The 17163-nt window shown below is 43.1% G+C and overlaps 1 protein-coding gene across 11 annotated transcripts in view; it reads left to right on the top strand.

Moving 5' to 3' along the window:
- Positions 1–17163, top strand: part of crppa (CDP-L-ribitol pyrophosphorylase A) — a 326889-nt gene that overhangs the window by 62685 nt on the left and 247041 nt on the right. For all 11 annotated transcript variants that reach the window (XM_069913762.1, XM_069913763.1, XM_069913764.1 and 8 more), the window contains exons 4-6: positions 3337–3441; positions 7771–7816; positions 15919–16016. In XM_069913762.1, the coding sequence (XP_069769863.1) occupies positions 3337–3441; positions 7771–7816; positions 15919–16016 (249 nt within the window). The remainder of the gene's footprint in view (positions 1–3336; positions 3442–7770; positions 7817–15918; positions 16017–17163) is intronic.

Genomic DNA, 17163 nt, shown 5'->3' with positions numbered 1-17163 from the left:
TGGATTGAGAGGCAGGAAGCTAGCAGGGAAAGGATAGCAACAGTTTTAGTCATTGGACAAGTAATGATATGATGATGTTCTAAGCACGTATCCAAGGGTATAAAAAAAATCACCATTTTGCTGATAATGGCAGAATGCATTCTCCAACTAACATTGTTAGTTGCAAGTGTTACAATCCGGTAATAAAGAACAAAGAACCCTGATTTCGACTCAGTCTGGTGTTTGTCTCACTCATTCATGAACAAAGCAGACCTAACAGAAAGAATGGGAGGGCTGAGTGCTATCTTAATGGTATCCAATTAGGAAAAGGGGAGATGCAAAGGGACCTGGATGTCGCTGTGCATCAGTCATTAAAAGTGGGCAGGCAAGTGCAGCAAGCAGTAAAAAAGGCGGATGGTATGTTGGCGTTCATATCAAGAGGATTCGAGTTCAGGAGCAGAGAAGTATTGATGTAGTTGTGTAGGGCCTTGGTGAGACCTCACCTGGAGTCTTGTGTTCAGTTTTGGTCTCCTTATCTGAGGAAGGACATCATTGCCATGGAGAGAGTGCAGAAAAGGTTGACCAGATTGATACCAGCGATGGTGGAACTTGCATATGAAGAAAGGCTAGAACGACTGGGCTTGTACTTGCTGGAGTTTAGACGATTAAGAGGAGATTTAATAGAAATGTTCAAAATTCTTAAGGGATTTGACAGGCTAGATGCAGGAAGATTGTTCCCAATGTTGAGCATGTCTAGAACCAGGGGTCACAGTTTAAGGATAAAGGGGAAGTCCTTTAGGACTGAGATGAGGAAGAATTTTTTTCACTCAGAGGGTGGTGAATTTATTGAATTCTCTGCCACAGGAAGTGATTGAGGCCGGTTCCATAGCTATATTTAAGAGAGAGTCAGATTCAGTACTTTTGAATAGGGGGATCAGGGGGTATGGAGAGAGAGCTAGAACAGGGTACTGAGTGAATGATCAGCCATGATCAAAATGAATGGCGGTGTAGGCTTGAAGGGCCAAATGGCCTACTCCTACACCTAATTTCTCTTTTTCTAAGGAGAGGGGCAGAGTCCACACCCCTGTCCACTTCATTTTAACTGTGGAAAGAGTAAATAGCTTCAAGTTTTTAGGAATAATATCTCCAAAGACCTAACCTGGGAGGAACACATTGACATGATGATCAAAAAAGCCACGTCAACACCTCTAACTTCTTAGAAAATTCAGCATGTCTGCCTTGTCTCTCAACAACTTCTAAAAGTGCACCATTGAAAACATTGCAGTGTGGGAGCTGCTCTGTTTAGGATTGGACGAGGCTACACAAGGTAGTGAATGTAGCTCAGAACATAACACAAACCTCCCTCCCTTCCATGGACTCCATCTTCATTTTCTGGTGTCATTGGGGAGAAGGCTTGAGAATGTAAAGGCACACAGCAACAGGCTAAAGACAGTTTCTTCCCAGCAGCCTTCACACTCCTGAAAACCGCAGAACAATGCTTTCATCCTGGACTTGCTTGGTCTGAATTATCTTCCTTTTCATCAGAACTTTAGACCCTGTTATTGTGGTTTTTTTTTCCTTCTACTTTATTTGGCTGCATGAATGTTGGAGATAACCTGTCAGTCTGATTTCAGAAGAATCTCTCTCACCGTACAAAGAAGAAAAACCCAAAACCTTCATATTTCCAATTTCTATTCCCTGTCTCTTTCATTCTGTCTATTCCCTGTCTCTTTCATTCTGTCCCTTTCCATCCAGCACAGTCTCTCTGACCCACCACCATCAGGGAGGAAGTTCAGGTGCATCAAAATCCGACTTGCCCAGCTGGGAAATAGCTTACTGTAGGTTGTCAGACTGATGAAATGTATTCTATAACTGAGTAAATCATCCCAAAATATTTAAATATACAGCATTTTAAATTATATCATTATGTATTTATGTGATTATTGTTCATTTCTCCATGGCCCAGAGAAACACTGTTTCCTTGACATGCATATGTTCAGTTGGATTATGTCTGTGCATAATAACATAATCATACATTACCTTCTACATGAGTAATCAACACAAATGTTGATTTTAATCTTCGGTTAAAAGGTTGTGTTCCATTTAATAAAGATACATTTTCCCTCTTTTACTCTCTGTAGATCGATGACTCTCATGTTACTTCCTCTCCAAAATGATTCGCCCATTCTTTGCATCTTCAATGGCACATGAGATTTCCACCAGAGAAAACCACCAATGATAACATCCCTATCAGGATCCATTCCTTTACCTTTCCATTTGTTATTGGAAAATAAGAATTGCAGCACAGACAGGCACTTTTCAGCCAATCCATGTAAACCTACCTTATACCTATAACCCTCTTTTTCTTGCATCCATGTGTGTATCTAAGAAACTTGTGATTGTACTAGCTTCCACCAGCACCCACCACTCTGAGTAAAAACTTGCCTCCGACTTCTCTCCTAAACTTTGCTCCACTCACCTTAAATTGATGTCCTCTGGTATTCTTTGCAGTTCTTCCTTTACACTTCTCATGGTGTATTTCATGTAAGGCAGCTATTATTTAACAAATATTCCTGAGTGGATTTGGACAAAAATGCCCATTATATAAACATTTTTTTTAAAAAGCATTTACATGTAATAGGCATTGTTTTTGATACTAACAGCAAATCATAAATTTATTTCATTTCTTTATTCTTGTGGATGGGATATTATGAATAACACCATTGCTTCATAGCTGGTCAGAAATTACTTTTATCATTAGTTTTTGTTCAAGTTTATTATCATCTGATGACAAATGTGCAACCCAACTAAACAGCATTCTCTGGTCCACAGTGCAAATCATGCAGGCAACCAGACAAACATACCTACACACAGACAGACAATACATAAGCAGGACAAATTATTTCATCAATAAGAGAGTCGGATGGTTGGTGTGAGCAGTTCCTTTGGTCATTCAGCATTCTCACTGCCCATGGTTGGTGTGAGCAGTTCCTTTGGTCATTCCGAAAGGGAGTAGGTGAATGATGTTGTGTGTGGTGTGCTGGGGTCCTCAATGATTTTACACAGTGTCTTCAGACAATGTTCCTAGTAGATCATGTCAATGGGGGGTGGGGGAAGGGAGAATCTCTTTGCCACTCTTATGGTCCTGTGAATTGACCTCCAATCCAATTCTCGACTGCATCTGTTGCACACTATGATGCAGCTGTTGCACTTTCCTTACAAGTGAGGAGAAGTTGTGTTCACAATAGGTCACTTGTTACGTGAAGGTACTTGGTGCTCTCTACTCTCTCCACTACCAAGTTATTGAGTTCCCTTCCAGAGGCATCTGATATAACTTTGTTAAAATTTCTGTTTCAGTGCACAGATTATGATTTTGAGCATGGGACTGAGTGTCTTCATTTAGTTCTGCAGTACTGTGGAATCTCTGCAAAGCTCATTGAAGGACCATCAGATTTGTGGAAGGTAAGAATGGAAATTTTAAGTTTAAATACCAAGTTATGCTTTTGTATCATGTGAGCAGGATCTGATGAGTTTTTCATCATATCCAAATTCTTTAATGCTTGAATGCTGGTGTGCGTTCCTCTGTGCACCAAGATGTCTTCCCTTTGCCACCCCGAGAGGACAATATATGTTTCTCTTTTTCTCCAATTATCTAATCGTGTTAGAGTTATATCTGAGTATGAGGAGCCTTGATTTCCAGCATGGCCAACAACTTATTTTGCAGTCTTCTCACAGCCATGGAGTGACTTCCAGCCTCACTTGCATCCCAAAAGTATCTCCCCTCTAATTATTTTGATCTTGCTGAGTTAATACTGAGTTGATTGAATAAGTAAAGTATGAACAAGGTGGGTGGGGGAAGGCTATTTTTGTCGTTGGGAGATGAATGCTATGGATGTTGTTTTAAAGACATAAATAGAAGATGAAATTCGTAAAAATTCTTTTGCATACATTGGAACATGGAATGCATTGTTACCAGGACTTATTGACACCATTGCTTTTGATAAGGGAAATCAGTAATGTATTTCACAATTGGAAAGATATGAAAGGTCATAACAAAGAAAGAAGGAAAGTAAAATGTGTTTTGGACTGCTGCAAAAAAAAAAAATAGCTTGAACAATATCAAATGATCTCCTCTTAAATTCTATTCTCTCTTTGAGAATATATGTCAAACCATAACGCCTAGTATTTGAAAATGCTAATTCTATTTCTTTGTGGAAAAAAGAATTCAGGAAGCAAATTGTTTCTGGGATTATCTGATTATTTGAACTGTTTTAATGTAAACAAAAGTAATTATTCAGATTGAAATTTTTATCCATTTTAAGGAGTTGAAAATGTAGCATTGCATTGAATTTCTTTTACAGAAATTTTATGTTGAAGATTATAATATTTTATCCTGCAGATCCATCTCTCAGTAATAACTGTTGTCTGCCACCTGGCTGCCCAATCTGTGAACCTATCAATTTCCTCTTGGAGTCTATTGCTCTTTCCCTCACTGTTTACCGCATCTCCAAGTTCGGAGTCTCACAATCATTTTGAAATTTGTAACTGCAGCAGCAACATCCAGTTCATTGGTAGATGCATATTTCAAAAAAAAGTGATGTGAGCACTGTTTGATGCAAAACTCCACCGCCAACCAATCTGTCATCTGAGAAACATTTATTAATCATGGCTAACTGCTTGTTTTTTTGCATTTTCTAAGTGATCCGTGCTGCCACTTGACACCATTATTCTATGAGCCAATTTTGCTTACGAGCCTTTTATGTTGGATTTTATTACATGACTTCTCAATGTTACACAGATAATATTGAATGTATTTTCCTTAGTCAACCTCTTCTAATGCCTCGCCAAAAAATTCATTTGATAAATATTTTCCTTCAACAAGTTCATATTGGGTCTTCTTGTTAACTACAAGTTTTTGATGACTGTGTTCAAAAGCTTCCTCACAATCTAGCCTGGCATACCTTTTTGGTAAAGAATGCTATTCTCTGGTCCTCTGGTCTTTCCTCTGCATTAGGGAGAATGGAAAGGTCATGGCAAACCCCTCTGAAGAACTAACACCACTTCCTTCAGCAACCTCTGATACATTTCATCTGGACCAGGTTGACCTATTTATGTCATACAAAGCTAATCTCTTAAATTCTGCATATTAATTTTATCCTCATCTCCAATAAGGGGTGGCACCATGAGAGCACTAGCAGCCGGTGTTTGAATCCGGCACTGTCTGTAAGGAGTTCATACATTCTCCCTGTGTCTGCGTGGGTTTGCTCTGGGGGCTCCGGTTTCCTCCCATCGTTCAAAACGCACCGGGGTGTAGGATAATTGGGTGAAATTGGGCAGCATGGACCTGTTACCATGCTGTATATCTAAATTTAAAATTTAAATTAAAAAAATTAATATCCATCTGTAGTGAGATATTGACAGCATCTTCCTTTGTGAAGAAATACTGGTGTTCTAGCTTCACGCTCTGCATCAATACAGTCACCTTATTGTTCTTAATTGGCCCCACCTCTTATTATCTGCTGAATATTCACTTGCCCCCCCCCCCCCCCCACCTCCTCCACCTTTTTATTCAGACATCATCCTGTTTTTCCAGATTCCCTACGAAGGGATCAGGCCCAAAACATTGATTGCCTTTTACTTTCAATAGATGCTGCGTGACCTGCTGAGTTTCTCCAGCATTTTTGTGTCTTGCAATAAAAGAGGGTCTTTTCTCATGTTCTCTCATGATCTTGTTTTACTTTTTTTCTCCTCTCTCAACATACCGTATTCCATCTTGTTCTGAGTGAGTTATTCACTTGATAGGCCTTGTACTCCTCCAAGGCTCCCCTGTGACATACCTTGCCTCTCCTTCAAACGTCTCTTCTTTAAAAGTTATCTTATTTGGTCTGCCTGTTTTTCATTGCATTTGACCCTGACAAGCCCCTCCTCATTCTATTGAAATTAGACCTCATTCTCTACTTTGAATGATTTTGCTTCTCTCCTTGCCCGTCTCTTTTTATTTAAACTAACCTTTATGAGGTCAGCTCCTACTCTTATGCCACTGATATCTTGTCCACTTAACCTATCTCATTCCCCAGATCAGTCTCTGGCAACACTGCTTTTACTTGTGGGTCAAAAAACAGGGAATTTGCAACCCATCTGTCTTGAACTCTGCTCATAATTTCCTGGTGCTCTTATTTTATTTCTTCATCTCCTCTGAATTTTATATATTCATACTGGTTCTTGTTTGTATTTGACAAACATACCACCTGTTGTTTTCCATCTCTTTCATCATTTTGTTGGCTCTCCATTTCTCTTTTGTGGAAATATATCCAGATCCAAGCCATTTACTCTTTCAGCGCTCTCTTTTGTTTTAATCTGTGTTGTTTTTAATGGGCTAAGACGGGGCTTCCTAAACTTTTTATTTCACAGAACCCTTTTGGGGAGCACTTGGAAATCGCAGGGCCCCAATTGTCAATTACAGTTTAAGACAGGGCCAATGTCATGGGGTGGGGGGGGGAGCATTTGTAAGCCATGCCCTCCCCCAAATGAGTTATTGTGCCATCCCCCACCCACCGCAGCACTAACATCTGGAGTTCCGGGATGCATTACTGCTTGAAAAGACACCAGTCTGAAACCAAGGATCCCCCCTGCCCCAAATCCCAGTTGCTGCTTGCTGTTCTACCTCAAGTTCAACAATTGACCATTTCTTCCCACGGATGCTGTCTCACCTGCGGACTTCTTCCACCAATTCTTTGTCTGCCCAAGATTCCAGCATCGGCAGCTTTTGTGGTTCTCTGTTTGTTGTCCTTTCGGCTCTAGGGCGGGTCAAGACAGCATCCATTCAACTCCTCGTCAAACCCAAACCCACAGTCACAGGGTTCTTGTGGCCGCCTTTCCTCACTTGTCATTTGCTTTTTTTTATTTTCCAAATCAAACGTCCAGCTCCTAGGGGAAGCCTCTCACCCTACCCATTTGCAGCTGGACCCTGGAGCAGGGTTGGGACAACCTACCTGTACTGGTGGTCACTTCAGCATAGGCAGCCCTGTGGTGCTCCCGTGCCGAGGTGCCAAACCATCACTTGTTTTAACAAGAAGCAAGGCACGAGATCCAAGTTGTTGTGATTATGTGCGATTATTCTCCCTTTTCAGCTGCTCCCTCATTTTACGGAAGCAGAGTAGTTCCAGCAGCACGGTTTACACTGCCAGTCAACGAGAAATGGAACACACCACACAAATGGGGGTGGGGGGGAGGGAGGGTGGGGAGAACAGAGCTGAAGTACTCCTGCTGTGCTGATCACACATGGAGCGTGAGCATTGTGGAATAGATGGGGTGGAGCTTCCAGACCTTAACCCCCCATGGAGCCCATCCGCCCGCCAAGGTCACATTCGGCGTCAGCCCGGTCACTCCACCTGCTCATTGGCCTGAAACCCAACCGTAGGAACTTTGACGGACAGGCCCAGCGTGGGCACTGATTGGAGCGGTGGGGTGGGTATTGTGCAAATGGACTGCCAAGGTAAGCATCAGCAGATGACATGCACGTCTTCCCCTCCCCCCCTGCGGCCGCCATCTTGTCTTCTGCCCCGGAAACGAATGGAATTCAAAGTAAAAAGTAATTTAAATAAAAACAGATAGGTCCCTGTCATTTCTTCTGCATAAACCAGTTTGGGAGACATTGGGCTAAGAGATGCCAATTCTTAGATGTAAACTGTGTATGTCACTGATGGGAGAAGCGACTTCAGCCTATGATTATATTATGTGTTGGTTTTCTTTTCCCTGAGATGAATATAATCAGATTTGTCTGTCCTTCAGGTGACATACAAGCGGGATCTCTATGCAGCTGAATCGATTGTCAAGGGTATGTGCTTATGTGCATGTCCAAATTAAGTTTTAATTCCTTTATTGAACTAGATATGTCTTAGCTTTGTTCTTAGTATCACTGTTCTATGACTGTGATGGCAAATTTAACTGAAATATATTCAAAATTAGGATGTTATTATATGTCTGATACATCTAAGGTATTTGTTTCAAAATTCGCATTTTTAATTCTTGGTAAACCGAATTAAATGCAACTTCAAATTTGTTTCACAAGCCGAGTTGGAGCAAATTTTCTTTAAGTAGTGATACCCATTTAAAAATTAGTGATACTTTTTTAAAAAAAAAATTAGCGATATTAATTTTCACTGGGCATTAGAAACTAAAGATTATCTGTCAGAGCAAAATAGGAATTTTGCTGCTTCAGATTTTGATGCATCATTGTCAATGCATTGAGATGGATAATCAAAGGAGACATTTTTGGCTGAGATATAATGTGGAGAAGTGCAAATTATGCACTGACAGTCAAGAAGATGGGCGTACAATCCCCAAAAAGAACAAGCAGTTTCCTGGGTCCAGACTGAAATTTAAAAAAAAGAACAAGAAGGATTTGTGATTATTTGAAGCCCAGTGATATAGCTAATGCTGGATAAACACTGAGTTGATATTGGGATTATCTGCTCATATATAACCATCTGGAATTCATCAAACTCCATGGAAATTATGGTCACCAAACTGCTTGAACTAGGGCTAATCCATATGGAATAAGAAGCAGTCAAATATGAATGATGCCGGCTATTGAGTTTCAGACATATTTTGGTACAGATAGACCCCGACTTAGGATGTTCCGACATGATATTTTGAAGTACTATGATCAGAATCTGTTTTGAATAAAGGTAAGTCAGGTTCTACCTGTATCAATGTGGTTCCTTTTCCTTCTCTGAAGGAAAAGCTTCTCTCCAATTAGTGCATGCAGATTGTTTCCCACCACCACAACCGCCCCCCCCCCCACCTGAACCTCATAATTTCAGTGCTCCTTTTGCATTGATGTCAAGGAAATGTGCTTTGATGGATTCAACACTGTTGGGGAGAGAGAGAGATTGAAGAGAGAGTGAGAGCAATGGCAATCTGTGCATGCATTCCAAATCACAATGTAGGTTGCGAGGTGACACCGCTGACTCTATTGACCCGGAGCTTCCTCAGGCTCCTGGCAGCCTCCTGGCAGCAGCAAGGACAAGGCGGAACACTACCTGTATAGTTGAAGCCCGACTTATGAGAGTTTCCACTTACAATGAGAGTCCCAGAACCAAACTCCATCATAAGTCGGTTTCTACCTGTATTACCCTTTACTATTCTGGAAAGGAAGTGCTTTCCCAACTTTATTACAGGAAATTAAATAGATTAAAAATGATGGGTTGCCAGCATTCTGGGTGAACCTACTTAATGGACTCTGTCTTTTTTCCTTTCATCCAAGTCTGCCCAGATCAGCTCAATGATATATAAAAAAAAACATTTTGAAGGCAAATGTGCTTTCTGGAAGATCATTCTTGTGGAGCACACAATAATCATATCGACATGATGGAGTGATTAAACGGCTTTAATTACCAAAAACCTGAGCATTACTGATACACTACTTGGCCAGATTCCAGGTGCAGGAGCAAGAGGGGTCAAGTCCGGGCATGCCAGCCTGTATTGGGAAATCTGGGGAGGAGCCAAGGGAGGGGTTAGGGAAGGTCAGGGAGGTTCGGACTGTGCAGTCCATACATCTATGCAAATGCCTTTCACGACATTCACCCCTTCTTTGGGATAAAGCCCAGTGGGGTGATATGGCGACATGAAGCACCTACTGTACTTTATTACATATATACATTATTCATAGTGTCCATCACAGGTTCAGCCTGTCCAGTGGTCTCGTGATCCTCTGTGACTTCCGAGTCGTTGGGCGAGGCCCCTGTTGTTCCTGCGTTGAGCTTGCAGGACTGTGTACCTGTGTGGGTGGAATTTTGGTTACAGAGCCCTTCACTGCCTGATGGGGTGGGCTCCTTGCTGGCGAGATTTCTGTGGGATTGACGACCGCTGGTGGTTGACTGGTGCTGCGGGGGAGGGGTGTTGTACGGTTATCTGTGGGAGGGCGGGAATACGTCAAAACCCTGGGACGTGAATGGGCTCTGCTGTGTCAGTTGACTGTCTGGTTCTTCTGTGGTCACCTGATCAGAGTTAGTGTACCCTGCCTGGCCAGGTACTGACACCGTGTCCTCCCTCCTGTCCTGGTACTGCACAAATGTGTATTGCGGGTTCGCATATACCAGATGCACTTTTTCCACCAGGGGATCTGCCTTGTGGGGTCTAATATGTCTGCAAAGTAGTACCAGCACCAGTGTCATCAGCCAGACTGGCATAATAGTTCCAGATGCCAAACCTCCTGGGAAAAGAAGAGTCTCTCATGGAGGGTGGCATTCGTAGCCGTGCACAGCAAGGACTTGGTAGAATGCAGCAAGTCTGGTATTACCTCTTGCCATTGGGAGACAGACAATCCTTTTTATGTGAGGGCCAACAGGATTGCTCTCCAGATTGTACTGTTCTCCCTCTCCACTTGCCCAATCCTTTGGGGGTTGTGGCTAGTAGTTCTGCTCATGGTTATTCCCACCGCCTGTAGATACTGTTGTAGCTCCTGACTCATGAAGGAAGAACCCCTGTCACTGTGTATCCAAACATAGTGAATGTGGTCCGGAGTGCTTTGATGACCGTGGCTGCAGTCATGTCCAGATAACAAACGGGAACCAGGAGTACTCATCCACTACATTCAGAAGTACAGATTCCTGTTATTGGATGGGAGGGGACCCTTGAAGTCCATACTAAGACATTTGAAGGGACAGGCTGCCTTAATCAGTTGGGCTCTATCTGGTCTGTAAAAATGCAGCTTGCTTTAGGCACAGACCGAGCAGTTACAGAACAGTTCCCGAATCTCCTCAACTGAGTAGGGTAAATTACTAGCCCTCACGAAGTGATACAGCCTTGTGACCCCGGCTTGGCAGAGCTTGTCATGCAGGAACTTCAGATGATCCACTTGTGTGCTGGCACATGTTCCCCGGGTCAGAGCATTGGGTGGCTCATTAAGCTTCCCGGGCCGGTATAGGATCTCATAATTGGATGTGGAGAGTTTGATTCTCCACCACATGATCTTATTTTTTTTTATTTTACCCCGCTGTTTGATGTTAAACATAAATGCGACAGCCTTCTGGTCTGACAGCAAGGTAAATGGTCTACCAGCCGAATAATGCCTCCAGTGGTGCACAGCTTCCACTATAGCCTGGGCCTCTTTCTCAATTACTGAATGCCTGAGTTCCAGGACGTGGAGTGTTCGAGAGAAAAATGCCACTAGCCTGCCTGCCTGATTCAATGTGGTTGCTCGGGCCACATCAGAGACATCACTTTCCACTTGGAATGGGATGGATTCATCAATGGCCTGCATCGCCACCTTGGCAATCTCTTCCTTGATGTCCTCAAAGGCTTTACGAGCCTCCGCTGATGGGAGAAAGTCTGTTGTCTTCACTAACGGCCGGGCCTTGTCTGCGTAATTGGGGACTCATTGGGCATAATAAGAAAAGAAGAACTCGAGGCACCTTTTCAGGGCTTTCAGGTTCTGGGGCAATGGTAGTTCCCTAAGGGGGTGCATTCTCTCAGGGTCCGGGGATACAATCCCTCCCTCCACCACATACCCTAGAATTGCTAGCCGTGAAGTGCAGAACACTCACTCAGGTCTAGGGTTTTAGTTGTGGTGAGGAGTTCCCTTAGATTCATATCGTGTTCCTCCACGTCATGACCGCATATGGTGATGTTATCCAAAATCAGGAACATTGCCTTTAGCTTGTGATTGTCCACCATGCGGTCCATCTCGCTTTGGAACATCAACACTCCATTCGTCAGACCATATGGCACCCTGCAGAACTGATATAGTCAGCCGTCAGCTTCAGAAGCCGTATAGGGCCTGTCCTCTGGGCGGGTTGGGATCTGATGGTGTGCCGACTTAAGGTCTATGGTGGAAAAGACCCTATATTGGGCTATCTTGTTCACCATGTTGGCAATTCAGGATAGGGGGTAGGCATCCAGTATGTAAATCTATTCACAGTCTGGCTGTAGTCTATTACCATCTGGTTCTTTTTCCCCGCACCACCTGCCCCCGCTCCCACCCCATTTACCACCAACATCTGAGTTCACCAGTGGCTGTTGCTGGTCTCAATGATGCCTTTGGCCAACAGCCTCTGGACTTCTGTTTTAATGAAACATGTGTCCTCCAGACTATATCTCCTGCTTTTGGCGGTTATAGGTCTGCAGTTCTCTGATAAGTGCTCAGATAGCAGAGGCAGGGGGACCCGAAGGGTGGACAGCCCACACATACTGCCCAGCTTACTCTCATTGGCTGAGCTGAATTCCTTGCTCTGCACCATGATCAGGAGGGTGCGGACCATCAAACTGCATCATCACACTTTCCAGCTGACACTGGAAGTCTAACCCCAGGATAACCGGAGCACAGAGTTTGGGCATTACCATAATTTTAAAATCCCTGTACTCCCTGCCCCACACCCTGAAGTCTACCTGACAGTACCCACACGTTTTTGCAGATTAGGCTTTAGATGCCATGGATATTCGGCACTTTTCTGGAGACACCTTCAGTGCACAGCGCTTCATTAAGTCCGGGTGGATAAAACATTCGATGCTCCCTGTGTCAAATAAACAACCCGTGACGCGACCGTTTACCTCAATGTTCATCATCGATCGCGCCAACTGGTGAGGTCTGTTCTGATCCAGTGTCACAGAAGCCAGAGTTAGGTCCAATTCAGAGTCACCTGTCGGTAATATGTTGGTCTCGGCACCTCAGAAGGTGACTTCCCCCAGTACTCACACATGGCTGGGCTCAGAGGTGAAGTTAGAGATTGCTGATCCGAAGCCAGAAGTGACGATGGAGATCGTCGCCTTGGTGACTGCTCCCTCAAAGATGTCCCTCGGATCACATGAGGCACTGCTAGTAGTGACCTGTCCTCAGCACACCTTCGCATAGTGTCCTTTTTGCAATTTGAGCATACTGCGTTCCTGGTCGGGCAGGACTTCTGGGGAGTGCCTGGCCAGCCCGCAGAACCCGCACTTCCCGACCTCGGCCACCACTGCCATCGGTGCCATATCCCAACATGGCGGCACCCTCATTCCCCATGTGGATGTCAGACCGCCGGCAGTGTAAATCTCACAGCTTTGCACCTCCCCCAAGTCCAGTACTTCTTGCAACATGTCAGCAGTCTGTTCCGCATCAGCTCGTCAGCATACTCAGAGACACTCATCGCGGTACACCCACAGGCTCTAACCAGCTCTTTCGTTCTCCACACAAACTGTGCAAAGGGCTCCCCGGGGGCTTGACGCCGGTTCATTAATTTGTACCTTGCGTATATTGGGTTCGTCGGGGTCCCATACTGCTTCTGCAGCAGGGCCATCGCCTTGTTGTATATTCAGCAGTCTCTAATTATTCAAAACACCTGATGGCCCATGGATGCAAACAGGAGATTGTACTTGTCTTCAGCATCCCTTAGGTTGTGGCGGCACATGAACGTCTGCATCCTGGTAATGTCTGCGTTGGGTTCTCTGGGTTAAATCGTGAGCGTAATTGGCCGGCAAACTTCTCCCATTAACCGCTGCAGAGTTGATGCAGACCCCAGGAATGCATCTGCTACTGCACCATGTGGTTGGGTTGACTCCACCATCTGTTGGCTAGGTGACCAGGCATCTTCCCAATCATTGCTGCCTTATACTGTATGCTGAGTTACCATTGCTTTTGTTTTGGTAATTAAATTGTGGAGCACACAATAATCACATCGACATGATGAAGTGATTAAACGGCTTTAATTACCAACAACCTGAGGATTGCTGATCCATTACTTGGCCAGGTTCCAGGTCCAGGAGCAAGAGGGGGCAAGTCTAGGCATGCCAGCCTTTATTGGGAAATCCGGTGATGAGCCAAGAGAGGGGTTAGGGAAGGTCAGTGAGGTTCAGACTGGCCAGTCCATGCATCTATGCAAATGCATTTTACCACAATTCTTTTCCTTTAAAACATTAAAAAAAAATTGTACTCAGCACTTTGATCTTTGAACTTTAATAAAGACCTCTGTTTTCATAGGAATATGAGTGAAATCATATCAAGACTTGAGTGAATTTATATTTGTGCAGTTGTTGGTATAGAGTGCATGTCAGTGCTAAGTGTCACAAGGAGAGCTGTTGCTTTAAATTGTCCACACAGCTTGTATGAATCATGTATGGTTGGACTGCATTTGGTCATCAAGTAAGACTCTAGACACTTTGGCTTGAGGGTTTTACAGATAATTTCTGTTGAAGTTCAACAGTTCTTTGTTTAATTTATCATTGTATAATCACATCTAATCTTTTGACAATGCAGGATATACAATGTACAGGTCAAGCATGATGGCACAAATAAATTTTGCTCAGAAAACTTGGTATACTCTACAAGCTCAAAACAAGTTTAAAAATATCATACTCTGATTTGGTAGAAAATACAATTTTATGGTCATAAAATTTTCTAAATTTGGAGTAAAATAAATCCTGGCCTTGCCACCATCTCTGTGTCATCAGTACCCTTGCTTGACTGATTTATTAGGATAATTTACAAAGCTCATAGAATAGATTATTTACTACAGGCAATAGAGAACTAAAAAGAAGGGAATAAAAAGACAATGGGTGATAAAGACAGCAACACAAGTGACAGAAATGTATACTGGTGCTATTAAAATTATAAACCATTACATCCTGATGTTACTTATTATGCAGCATAAAATAATATTTATGGCAGCATAGAAACTGGCATCTAAGTTTTTGCTCTAAAAAATCCTCCATCCATTTGGTTTTACCCAATGCCTTCTATTTATCTTTTCACTCCTTTTTATCTCACCTGTACCTTTCTTTTAAATGCATCCATGCTTTTAACTCCCTACTCAACTGCGATGTTCCAATCCCTTCATCAGAAAGACTAGAGATATTCAAGAAGGGACCTCACCACCACCTTTTCAAGGACAATTTGATATTGACAATAAAATGGTGGGTTTTCAAATAAAAAAATTTACGAACGGGTCTGTAGAGCTCGTCGAAAGAATCAAAGACTTGTTGATCTAAACCAAGGCTTTTATTAGCAAAAGACAGGAGCTCTTCACAGGTGGCCGACCAGTCCGGAATGATCCGACCTGGCTAAGGACACAACCCTTTAAGGCCCAGGCAGTAGGCGTGGCTAAGCTCTCAGCCAATCGCTGTAAGCACAGTCTCGATACTGTAACTATATACACGATATACATTGGTGATAGATCTGTACTATCACAGGGTCACCATATTTTCACCTTCTCACTGCCTTTTTAGTACTTCTGCCGGAATAAACAAATCTTTTTAGGTTTCGGAATTTTCTCTTCGTTCTGTTTTCTTTTTGACTGTTGAGGTAACAAATTTTTGTTTCCTTCGTGAAACAACTCTCTATCCTTTAAAACTCTTCTAGGAGACATAGCCAGAAAATATTAAAATTTAATGGAACTTATCCAATGAAAGCATGTTCTGGTAAATCTGTCTCTGAACATATACAAAATGTAATTGTTTTTCATTGTAAATTTTCATAACTGGTAGAATGTAGCATTTTTGAATTAACTGCATTGCAAGATTGAAAGCTCAGATGGGTAAAGGCTACTTGATTATTATAGCTTTCCCCCCCCCCCAAAAAAGCTTCTTGTTCCTGCTTTTTGAAGTCCCAATGTGAATATGTTTGAAAAACTCATCCAATCATGAAACACACAAGTACAATATTACTAACCTCTGGCATCCTATGCTCTTCTTCAATGTTCTCTTCACTCAACGTGATAGCATGCAAAGTGAATCTTGTAAGGGCATAATGCCATTAGGATTCGGTACAATGGGAGATGGTCAACTGCGGAACTGTGCTGCATTTTAAATTAGTCTTCAAAGGATGAGGGGAGAGAAGGAACTTGGAAACAGAGGTCTGCATTAGCTTGTATGGAAAGATGGGTACAAGAATAGGATGAGAAATGTTACTTTGAGGAGAACAAACCATGAAAATAAAACTTCAAAACATTATTTTTCTCTTCATAGAAAGTCTTTCCAAGAGTGTTTGTATCATCACTGGAATCCAAGAAGAACCAATTCAATTGGGCATTTTGCTACAAGAAGTCTTGCAATTGGTGATGAAGGTCAGTCAGCATGAAATAATTTCTTACATCTTAATATATTTGTCACATTGTAGAACTCTAGTAAAATATTTAGCAAGAAGTGACTCATTGGATATTGTGGTGGAACGTGGTACTGTAGGCATGTCCTCACTAGGCTGGGCAGGCTGACCCACCTTCTGAACCTGTAGCCCCTCCCCATAAAATCCCCTCATAAAGGCTGAGAGCCCTAGTCTCCTCCCCTCATACCTGTCTTGGATGTGAGCCAACAACATGTCTGGGTCTTCTGATCAATAAACCCTTTGACTTTAGTTTCGTGTCTGCGGGTGGTCATTGGTCATGCTACAGACATGTCAGAAGTGGACTGATGACTATTTAAAGTACAATTTCCATGTGAGCCAACTGTATGTGCATCATTATCAGTAATGTTCCAGAAATGTGGCACAAAAACCTGCTTCTTGTCAGCCAGGAGCACTGCGAACTAATAATGAAGGCATCTTCCCTATATTAGCAGAAAACTACATGACAGCAGATTTTTTAGATTATTTGTTATGCATTCACAGCTGTAACTGATGACTTTGCTGCTCATGTTAGGTGTTGTTAAATGCTGTGCATTGATTTAAGGTTTAAGTTTATTTATCATAAAATATCTTGTACAGAGAGAGGTTCTGCGAACAGATTAAGAGGTTGAACTGAGTCTCTGTGGATTTGCCTCCAGTGCTCCCTCAGCCTATGCAAACCATTGGCTGCTCGAGCTTCAGATCCAAACCTCTGATATGATCAGGAAGCCTTCGGAGCTCAAGGCCCTTCAGAATCCCCTTCTTGCCATCAGCACCCTTTCTAATCCCAGTTCCAATCCCTGGATCCTATGAGCCATTCTCCAGCAGCCCTTGCAAGTCCCTCGACTGCATGGCCAGCAGCCCACAGCCTGTGTGAGTCCTTAGACCACAAGTCACCTGCGGCTTCCTCGTTGGTCTTCTGCCATTGTCACCTTGCTGTAGGGTGGTCCTCTGCTCCCCCTTCTCAATGGGGGAGGAAGGTGGGGGGGGGGTGTTCCCCCGTTTCTGGTGCCTTACACAGGTCTGCTGTTGCCCCGGAGTAGCAGGAAGATGTAGCGTGTGCTTATCATTATGTTAAAATCATGGCAGAGGATTGATGACAGAATCAAATC

The sequence above is a fragment of the Narcine bancroftii genome, chromosome 1 (assembly GCF_036971445.1).
Source record: "Narcine bancroftii isolate sNarBan1 chromosome 1, sNarBan1.hap1, whole genome shotgun sequence".
In the NCBI taxonomy this organism is placed as follows: Eukaryota; Metazoa; Chordata; class Chondrichthyes; order Torpediniformes; family Narcinidae; genus Narcine; species Narcine bancroftii.
Note: the sequence above shows the minus strand (reverse complement) of the source record. Positions and strands in the feature narration are given on the sequence as shown.